Source organism: Onthophagus taurus, chromosome 7, assembly GCF_036711975.1.
Source record: "Onthophagus taurus isolate NC chromosome 7, IU_Otau_3.0, whole genome shotgun sequence".
In the NCBI taxonomy this organism is placed as follows: domain Eukaryota; kingdom Metazoa; phylum Arthropoda; class Insecta; order Coleoptera; family Scarabaeidae; genus Onthophagus; species Onthophagus taurus.
The window spans coordinates 12090517-12100780 of NC_091972.1; the positions used below are offsets into that span (position 1 = coordinate 12090517).

Below are 10264 nucleotides of genomic sequence, written 5' to 3' on the forward strand. Positions count from 1 at the left end.
TTATAAAAATTAATTAATATTTATCATTTAATTTATTTTTTTAATTAATATAATCGATTTATCAAAATCTACACCATATTTTATTAACTCTCAAAAAATAAAATTTGAGAGCGATTCATGAACGTTTTCATAATCATTAATTTTCAAAAAGAACACATTATTTATTTTAAGTGATAAAAGACAAATTGTATTGTATTAATGTTTAAATACGAAAATAATCAACAAATTTCATAAATAATCTAAAAAAATCTGTTTCGTTTAATGAACGTTCTCTTAAAATGTCAATTGTCAATATCTTCAAAATAACCTAAATCGTTAAAAAATGAGCCAAAATGAGCGTTAAAAGAAAATATAATGATTGTTCTGGTGTACAAGAAGATTTTCGTTATTTAATAGAAAATTATAATCAACCAATAGTTTTTAAAAATGTTTTAAATTGGCATATTTTATCTTGGAGGTTACAAGATTGGAAAAATGTTCTTAAAAATGAAATTATTAAATATCGAGTAGGAAAATGGACTTATACAGAAGTTAGAGAATCAATTATGAAAATTTAAAATGAAATTTATTGTAATTTAGTTTTTTAGAATCCACAATGGGATAATAAAACTGAAATTAGATCCAGTACTTTTAATGAATTCTTAGAAATTGATGATATAGAAAATTGGGGATATTGTGATTATAAACACTTAGTTGAACACTTTAAAGATGTTGATGAAATCCAAAATGTAATTGTTTTAAATTTTGCTTGCCTTTGATTTATTATATTATTTGCTTTAGTGCATATCTTGGAAATCTGTAGGTTTTCCGGAATATACTGCAAAAGAAAGTACAATATGGTTTGGTACAAAAGGTGCACATACACCTTGCCATAAAGATACTTATGGTTATAACCTTGTAGCTCAAATTTATGGCCGGTAAATTAAAATTGCATCTAAATTTTTTTATTTTTAAATAATTATTTTTAGAAAACGATGGTTATTATTTCCTCCAAATCAAAATTTACAACCTACTCGAATTCCTTATGAAGAAAGCAGCATTTTTTCCAAATTAAATTTTTTTAGTCCAAATAAATCTAAATTTAATGGTAATCTTTAAAATTTAGATAATTCCAAAAAGGATTATCTTTAAAACATTTATTTTTGCTTAGATAGATTTAAATAATTGTAAAATGATAATTTTGGAACCTGGTGATGTATTATTTGTGCCTCATAATTGGTGGCATTATGTTGAAAATTTAGAATTTGCAATCAGTGTAAATACTTGGTTAAAGTCTCCAGTATATGACGATGAAAAACAATTTGATGAAGCTATAGTACAGTTTATAATTGGTCGCTTTTGCAAAGAAATTGGAGAACCACAAAAAAAAATTCTAATAAATCCAAGTACAGATATGGTCTGTAAACAAGTAATTTTACTTTTTTTATAATCATTTCAAAATTTTAGAAATTACTAGAGGAACAGATGGGTTTAAATAATTCATTACAAATATTAGATGTGTGTAGAAGAAAAATTGCATTGAAATCTAAAAAGAAAGTTGAAAAAATTAATGAAAATATTGATTGTAATCATATTTTGGAGAAATACAGTGAAGAAATTGTATTGCTAAAAGATTTAGATGTGAAAGATTTTGATGAATTTTTAACTTCACAATCTGCAAGATTTGTTTCATCAACAACAGTTGGGGAAGAAGAAAATAGTGATGGGAATGACGATTTTTTATTTAAAGTAATCAATGGTTTTACAAATGAAACTGTTATTCAATTAGTTAAAGATTCTTTAAATAATTAAACCTTTCTTTTAACTTTTTAGTTAACAATGACTTTACCTCCAACAAAATTGGTATATTTAGTTGTTGTTCTTGCTTCTGTATTTATACTTTTTTTTCCATAATAATTGTCAAGGTAAATTATTTAGGGTTTCTGTTGGTATTAGTTAGGACCTTTATAAAATTTATGTTGCTTTCCTGATTTTTAGTAACATTTTCAGTAACTAAATAGTTCAGGTTAAAATACATTTTTAGATAAATACGATTTTAACACAGTACATATTAAACGCCTTTTTTAGGCTAACAAATGGCAAATAAACGCGAATTTCTTGCGTTCATTTTCTTTAATTTTATTACTTTTGACTTTTTGAATAACAAAAGCTCAAACAAACGTCAGTTTGACATATTTATTTTAAAACATGATAACACAAAACTCCCTGTTAATTTTGCCAACTTTACAACAATTTGACAGGTATTGTAGGAAAAAAAACGAATTGTAGGCATAACTGTCTGTTTTTCTTAACTTTTTTTACCTCCTAATCGTTTGGAAGGTTGTCGATCCATCTTTTTCTAGGTTTTCTTCGTTTTCTATGCTTCTTCGTCCTGATGGTGATTTGTCCCATGTTATTTTCATAATTCGTTCTTCTGTCATTCGCTTGATGTGCTCATTCCATTTCTCCTTTCTGTCTAATACCCAATTATTCATGTTATCTATCCTACAAGCCTGTCTGATGTTCTTACTTCTTTCTCTGTCCATCAATGTTTTCCCAACAATGGGGCGGTTTTTCAAAAAATCGATAAAGTATGTAAAAATTGAAGGATTGGTAACATCTTCAAACTCTAAAATTCTAAAACTCCAGTCAGAGTTTCTTTTAATTGTGTTTCTTATTATACGATATCTTCGTTCTTCAGCTCCTTTGAGCTTCATATTACCAATAGTTCTAACTTTCCATTTTTCAAGACTGTTTCAGTTATATTGGAATTCTGAACACTCATTTCTACCTTTGATTATATCTTTGTATCCCTTTGTAAAGCTGTCATTATTTTTCTTTATTCATAATATGATGCAAAATAAATAAAATCAAATTTTTATTTAAACAGCAAAAATATATAAAAATTATTAAAATCATAAATATGTTTACAATACAAAAAAATTCAACTTTATTATAAAAACTGGCAAATTAAATTTTAATTTAGCCTCGACTTAAGTGGTTGCTTCAATACAATGAACCTTATGCTTACTCCAATCATCAACTTGACATTGTTTTCCACAATACCAAACACTTTTACACTTTGAACAACGTTGTATAGCAGAATTACCACATTTCTCGCATGTCCTTGCTTTGTCATCATCTAACTTTTCAATTAAATCCAAATTATAAGCTTCTGTAAGTCCTTGCGCAATTTCCATTAAAGTTTTTTGGTCGGTGCAAAAAACAATTGGAAGTTGTTGTTTAGCAATTTTTTTCCATTTTCGTTCACCTTGGGCTAAAATTTTATTCTTTATCTCTAAAATCGTCTCTAATAAAATCGGTTTAGGTGGAGCCGCGGGTTGTGATGAAACAGATAATTGACAAAGCCAATATTTTAAATCTATTAACGGAGATAATTGATCAAGCAGAACCGGGGAAATTATAGGTAACAGTTTCATTAATTGGGATTTTCGTGAATCAGTAATTGCATAATGAGGACCACAATTGGGATTTAAAAGAACTTGGTGTAAAGCTAACCAAATTTGAGCTTCACATTGTGGTAAACCCTCACCATCCCACTTTATCCATTGATTATTTTTATATAATAGTCCATTTTGATGCCATGGGTGGTGTAGTAAAACTTCAATCAAAAGTACGGGTACATCATGCACATTTAATAACCTATCAATTATGCCATAAGTTAATCTAAAAGAAATCAAATAAAGTGGTGGTTAAATTAAATTAAATTAACCTGGAGAATTACCTATCTGAATGTTCAGCAATATATCTTAAAATACTCAAGCAACGTATTCCTATCCCAAAAGCTAAATCATCTTGTTGTCTTCTCAATTCAGTTTCAGCTTTTTCATGTGGTAAATCATCATTGTGATCGATTACAAGAAGTTGAGCTACTGAATCGTAGGCATAACTAAGTAAATCAGCTGCGATATCTCCTAAGCTTTCCGGTGTGCTTGGATGGAACATTGTGAGTTCGATAAGAGCCACGCTAACTGCTTCGTGAAATAAAATCGTATAAGCAAGAAAAGTGTTTTCTGGTTGAGGATTTAAACATAAAAGTAGTGGAAGAATTTTTGTTTTCCATACGCTTATTAAAACGGCTTCATGGACAAGAACGTTTACCTAAAATTTATAATTAGATGGTTAATTTGATTTAATAAATAATTTACCTTTTGCATTGAAACCAAAACTTCTTTAACATATTCTTCTTTTAATGATGACGCTTCTATTACTGCTTGTTGGTTTATTTTTTGTAGACGTTGATGCCAATCCAAGAACCTTAACGATTAAAAATAAATTAGATTTGTTTTAAATGTTTTTTAATAAATTGTTATTACGGCTTGGTTCCTATTTCGTCAAGATTTGTTGGTTTCATAGTGTCAATGTAAAAGTCTATTTCACTTGCCATTAATATGTTATCCATATTTTTATCAAAATTTGCTGGGTTTTCTAATATAAGAAAAATTTAACGAACAAATATTTTATTTGTTTAGGTTGAGTTTTGGTACGATTTAGGATTTGAATTGATCAAACTTTTATTATGCTTTTAGTGTGTTGCCATGGATAATGAAATAAATTTGTTTCGTTAGACTCCTATTTAATATTTAGTTATTTTTACTTTCTTGTTTATAATGACAAAGTATTTTATTGGCTGAAAATTCGATTTTGCTTTCCCATCTTTGTACTTTATCGCCCTTCTGCCTGCTTCCAGCCTCATCTTCTCCAGCTTCAACTTCTCTCTCACTTCCAATATCTTTCCTGGGTCTTTTCTACCATCTTGTATTTCTTCCACCCATCTATATGTATTTCCGCTCCATACATTATCCACCAATCCATCAAACATTATTTTCCGTCTGCATCAATTTTTTCCAAATATTGGTTTCCCCCGACTCTATATCAGTCCTAATAATCTACATGCCTTTCTAACTTTCTGCCTAATATGACCCCTCACCCCGTTACCTGCTCGAAGAGTAAAAAACATCGCCACTTCTCACTTTGCCGTCTTCTTCCAAAGTATTTTTCCGTCGATCTCATGGTCCTTTTCAACATTTTAGTCTCTGTTGCCACCACCACCTGCAATCATCTGCATATGCCTACGAATGAAAAATGATGACTTATCATTTTTCCAGAAGATACAAACCATTTGTGTAAGTAACACATTCAACTATTTGTTTCATGGCAAGGCACCTGGTAAGTTAACACCTCTTAGTTTAAATCACTGAGAGGATTCAAACTACACCAAAATTATGGTTACATTAAAAAACTTCTTGTTTAGTAAGACAAATAAGATTTGCTCACTTACTAATAGCATTGATTATACTACTCCAGATTGCTAACCATATGTATAAAATCGGCAACTGTATATGTTGGGTTGCATCACGCAGAATAAATGTGGATAAGTGAGATAGAGTCATAATAAGAAAAGAGACGATCAATTAGCCCCGACCTCAAAGGACGTCACCTATATATATATACACTGTATCTAAATGACATCAAAGAAATAGCATCTGAAAAAGTTTTCTTCATCTCTCTCATTATCCGAGGAATAAAATGCTTTCACTTTGCTCAAGAGTTTAATGTTTAAGGGTCGATAGCTAACAATTAATACATAAAGTTCATTGGTGTTACTTAGATACAATCGTTACTATTTAAAATTCTCCTTAGAAAGAATCTTAAAAACGCACTAAAATGAAGTAGGACTAATAAACATTTTACTGAAGGAAATAATAACAATCTTTAAATGTGGAAATGTCTTTTAGTGTATCTTGTTTAGTGATTTGATGGCGTGAATTGGCGCAAGCATCTATTAAAGAAAAAAAAATTAAAATTAAAATAAAAGTTATGTAAAGCAAACGCTAGGGCCTCCGTGCCTAACCGTGGGATCAACTATTGAAACAAATTATGAAAGAAATAAATAAATATAATCTATTTAAATAAATTAAAGAAAAAATACAATATTTAAGGCATATATTCGAACATAGATGCTACAATACTAATTATTATAAATTATCTTATCGCATATACTCTAATAACGACTACTTACATAAACTAATTTAGGTACTAAAATAAAAATAAAAAATTCTTATTAGCGGTAATCGTGAGGAAAACGAGAATAAATAAAGAAAACTTAGCGTAAAACTAGCTTAAACTATGGGCACAAACGAGAGAAGAATCATGTTTAAAGAATCTGCCAGTTCCAAGATTCCGGAGGAGACTGAAAGCTATTGACACGGAAAATCCGATATATACCATTGACATGTTTTTCCAATTTAATGTTTGAATTCAATTTGTATTATATCACAATGTAATTATTGTTAAATTGACGCACTCTATGCTTTTTTGTAAAATGCAGAAATAAAATATTATTATTAAAATATTAAAAATATTAATCCTTGTGGAAAATATATTGAATACTTCCATATCTTGAGCTAGTGTACCATATGTACATATGAATAGAACATTCGTGCAAAATTATTTAATATTAAAATAGTATTATTTAAGTGTTTGCCGAACCTATCCTTTGATATCGACTCCTTCCGCTGACAGAATGAGAGTCATTCGGCTTGGGCATACATCATATCAATCCTATTATTCCACGTGGAAAATAACCATGATGCAACTATACCCACTTCATAGGCATGCTGGAGGGTTTGTAAGCCTCGCTAACGACAATGCCTCCATGAAAGTACTAACTCTCATTGAGATCAGAGCATCATGGTTATTTTCCACGTGGAATAATAGGATTGATATGTAGTATGCGCAAGCTGAATGACTCTCATTCTATCCGCGGGGGAGTCCATATCAAAGGATAGGTTAGGGAAACACTTAAATAATACTATTTTAATATCAAATTATTTTGCATGGTTATTCTATTTATATATACATATGGAAAACTAGCAGCTTCAGATATGGAAGTTGTCAATATACTTTACGCATAATTATTCAGCCAGACGCAAGCTTTCGGTTGAGATATAGAACATTAAAATCGGTCAAACCGTTCTTTAGTTATAGCGAATTTAATTAAAATTATTTTTTTTTCTAACTAGGGGCCAGACTTCCAGTCGGTAGATACGTGGAGTCATTTAAATGGTAGGTTAGGCAAACACTTAAATAATAGTATTTTAATATCAAATTATTTTGCACGAATATTTTAGTTATACTTATATATGCAATTTTTATTATAATTCCTCGTGCAAAATATATTGAATACTTCTATATCTTGAGCCAGTGTACCATATGTACATATAAATAGAAAATTCGTGCAAAATAACTTGATATCGACTCCTTCCGCTGACAGAATGAGAGTCATTCGGCTTGGGCATACAGCATATCAATCCTATTATTCCACGTGGAAAATAACCATGATGCAACTATACCCACTTCATAGGCATGCTGGAGGGTTTGTAAGCCTCGCTAACGACAATGCCTCCATGAAAGTACTAACTCTCATTGAGATCAGAGCAGCATGGTTATTTTCCACGTGGAATAATAGGATTGATATGTAGTATGCGCAAGCTGAATGACTCTCATTCTATCAGCGGGGGAGTCCATATCAAAGGGTAGGTTAGGCAAACACTTAAATAATACTATTTTAATATCAAATTATTTTGCATGATTATTCTATTTATATATACATATGGAAAACTAGCAGCTTCAGATATGGAAGTGTTCAATATACTTTACACATAATTATTCAGCCAGACGCAAGCTTTCGGTTGAGATATAAAACATTAAAATCGGTCAAACCGTTCTTTAGTTATAGCGACTTTAATCAAAATTATTTTTTTCTAACTAGGGGCCAGACTTCCAGTCGGTAGATACGTGGAGTCATTTAAATGGCAGGTTAGGCAAACACTTAAATCATACTATTTTAATATCAAATTATTTTGCACGGATATTCTAGTTATATGTACAGGTTGTCCAAATTTCGATGGATTTGCAGGGTTGAATTATAAAGAGCAAAGTATTTTAGAAGTTGAGTATTCAGTATTTGAGTTGTGTTTATAACTCAAAAACCGTGATGACTAGAAAAATTCTACGTGCACCATTGGATTCCACGTGAAAAAATCTATTAGAACCCGTTTTTACCTTCTTACTAAGTTTCCGGATAGCCAAGATACAGGAGGTGTCTGAAAATCGTAAATTTCAAACACTCCCTGTATATCAAAAACGAAGAGGGCTATGAAAATTTGGTTTGTGCCATTGTAAGTTTCACAAAAAAGTAGCTCAAGTTCGCGAAAGCCGCAACTTTCTATCTTTCATAATAACTGAGATACCCTGCAAACCCATCGAAATTTGGACACCCTGTACATATGGAATTTTTATTATTATTCCTCGTGGAAAATATATTGAATACTTCTATATCTTGAGCCAGTGTACCATATGTACATATACATAGAAAATTCGTGCAAAATAACTTAATATTAAAATAGTATTACCGTATTTTCTCGAATCTAATCCGCACCCTTTTTACAAATTTTGTATGCTCTAAAATCAAATGCGGATTACAATCGGATGTGGATTACATTGGCAAACCAACTTTTTTAAAATCGAGGTGCGGATTAGATTCGAGTGCGGATAAGATTCGAGAAAATACGGTATTTAAGTGTTTGCCGAACCTATCCTTTGATATCGACTCCTTCCGCTGACAGAATGAGAGTCATTCGGCTTGGGCATACAGCATATCAATCCTATTATTCCACGTGGAAAATAACCATGATGCAACTATACCCACTTCATAGGCATGCTGGAGGGTTTGTAAGCCTCGCTAACGACAATGCCTCCATGAAAGTACTAACTCTCATTGAGATCAGAGCATCATGGTTATTTTCCACGTGGAATAATAGGATTGATGTGTAGTATGCGCAAGCTGAATGACTCTCATTCTATCAGCGGGGGAGTCTATATCAAAGGGTAGGTTAGGCAAACACTTAAATAATACTATTTTAATATTAAATTAGTTTGCATGATTATTCTATGTATATGTATATATGGAAAACTAGCAGCTTCAGATATGGAAATAGCCAACGTTCCACATTGGAGCACCAGACTCATCCGCGAGTCCATCGAAATAGAGAAGAACGGTACCTTCAACAAGAGAGATGACGCCCTGCACTTATCAGCCACTTGGAAAACGGTCCTACATGGTCCCCGATCCGGAGCAGCCTTCCTGAGGGAGGGGATTTTGGGCAGACCATAGAGTTTGGGGCACCTGCTTGATTTTTCCCGAGGGATTAAGGTTTTCTTGATCTCGGGACCTATTGGAGATGCCTCTATTATCGATTTGGTGGTTTTTTTCCAGGTAAGTTGTATGGTTTTTTGCTGCTAAAAAAAATTAAAAGTCATATAAACGATGAAAATATTTTATTTCGGTGCTATCTTCGAAGATTTCGAACGATTATCGTTCTTCTTCAGGCAGAACTAAGGAACATTCAGATATAACAAAAACACAGATAAAAAATATATATAATTACCGTCGGTGTAGGAGCATCGAGAGTGAAGAGAGTATTGTTTCAGAGTATTTCTTCAAAAAGATTCCGTTTACGAATAATTCAAACGTAAAAAAACTTGAAGAGTAAATTGAAAAATCCAAAAAATTAAAATGGCGTTTTTCTATTCATCGTAAATCTCGTTTTTCAAAGTGTTTAAAAATAAATGTTAAAAATTAATGACAAAACAAATTACCAAACCTGTAGAGAAAGAACCTAATAACTAAATATAAGAAATCAAAAAAGAAAGAAAATTTTTAAACTTACAATTAACACGTTAAAATTTCCTTTAAAATTGAATAACTTGAGTCAACATGATGAGGGATGAAATTGGACTGAAGGTCATAAGGAACGTTCGCCAGATGATAAAGGTGAAAGAGTGAGGGAAAACGAGTGGGAATAAGAACGTCAACATAAAATCTTTCCATACTAAATTAATTCTTCGCATTAAAAATTTGAAACATAATATTAAAATAGAAAATCGTATTGTTACCATGGGAGACAAAAATGCAGGCCTCGTTGAGTTGGATAAAGAGTCATACATAAAAAAGACATTAACTTTTTTCAAAGAAAATAACATTTTAAAAATTAAGAATAATTTTATCTTTGTTTGTTTATTTATTTATTTATCTTTATCTCTCTAGCTCGACCTCTAGCTCTTCCAGGGATGCGTTCTTCTTCCGAAAGGTTTGCTTCTTAGAAGAAACAACATATGCTTGTATAAAGCTAGATCTACACGATACGCGAACTGGTTCGCCACTTCATTGAAGTATCTCTAGCCAAGTACCCCTACCTCA

General features: G+C 31.2%; 2 protein-coding genes and 1 long non-coding RNA gene across 5 annotated transcripts; 1 reads left to right on the forward strand and 2 right to left on the reverse strand.

The window, feature by feature from the left end:
• Positions 1-263: 263 nt before the first annotated feature.
• LOC111420934 (HSPB1 associated protein 1) lies at positions 264-7736 on the forward strand. Of its 2 annotated transcripts, XM_023054010.2 has the most exons (7): positions 264-530; positions 588-728; positions 781-917; positions 969-1087; positions 1155-1396; positions 1447-1728; positions 5034-7736. In XM_023054010.2, exons 1-7 carry the CDS (start codon positions 333-335, stop codon positions 5199-5201), a joined length of 1287 nt encoding a protein of 428 aa, XP_022909778.2. In that variant the 5' UTR covers positions 264-332; the 3' UTR covers positions 5202-7736. The 2 variants fall into 2 exon arrangements, with proteins under 2 accessions (XP_022909778.2, XP_022909779.2); XM_023054011.2 differs by lacking the exon at positions 5034-7736 and having other exon boundaries at positions 1447-1804.
• On the reverse strand, positions 2845-4558 carry LOC111420933 (zinc finger MYND-type containing 10). The gene is made up of 4 exons (XM_023054008.2): positions 4317-4558; positions 4149-4257; positions 3725-4101; positions 2845-3666 (listed from the first exon to the last, which is right to left on the reverse strand). The coding sequence occupies exons 1-4, from the start codon at positions 4400-4402 to the stop codon at positions 2973-2975; spliced, it is 1266 nt and encodes a 421-aa protein (XP_022909776.2). The 5' UTR covers positions 4403-4558; the 3' UTR covers positions 2845-2972.
• Positions 7737-9221: 1485 nt separating the features above from the next.
• Positions 9222-10152, reverse strand: LOC111420936 (uncharacterized). Of its 2 annotated transcripts, none has more exons than XR_011641127.1 (3): positions 9735-10152; positions 9453-9668; positions 9222-9300 (listed from the first exon to the last, which is right to left on the reverse strand). It is a non-coding gene; the product is annotated as an uncharacterized lncRNA (long non-coding RNA). The 2 variants fall into 2 exon arrangements; XR_002707145.2 differs by having other exon boundaries at positions 9228-9303.
• Positions 10153-10264: the final 112 nt, after the last annotated feature.

What these genes read in the sequence shown, in the direction of transcription:
- LOC111420934 (XM_023054010.2), top strand. Translation starts at nt 333, where the DNA reads ATGAGCGTTAAAAGAAAATATAATGATTGTTCTGGTGTACAAGAAGAT. An exon ending in TAAATCCAAGTACAGATATG is followed by an intron (nt 1,397 to 1,446) that starts GTCTGTAAACAA and finishes TCAAAATTTTAG; the next exon opens with AAATTACTAGAGGAACAGAT. An exon ending in ATGACGATTTTTTATTTAAA is followed by an intron (nt 1,729 to 5,033) that starts GTAATCAATGGT and finishes TCAACATTTTAG; the next exon opens with TCTCTGTTGCCACCACCACC.
- LOC111420933 (XM_023054008.2), bottom strand. Translation starts at nt 4,402, where the DNA reads ATGGATAACATATTAATGGCAAGTGAAATAGACTTTTACATTGACACT. An exon ending in GACGAAATAGGAACCAAGCC is followed by an intron (nt 4,258 to 4,316) that starts GTAATAACAATT and finishes TTAATCGTTAAG; the next exon opens with GTTCTTGGATTGGCATCAAC. An exon ending in ATTGCTGAACATTCAGATAG is followed by an intron (nt 3,667 to 3,724) that starts GTAATTCTCCAG and finishes GATTTCTTTTAG; the next exon opens with ATTAACTTATGGCATAATTG.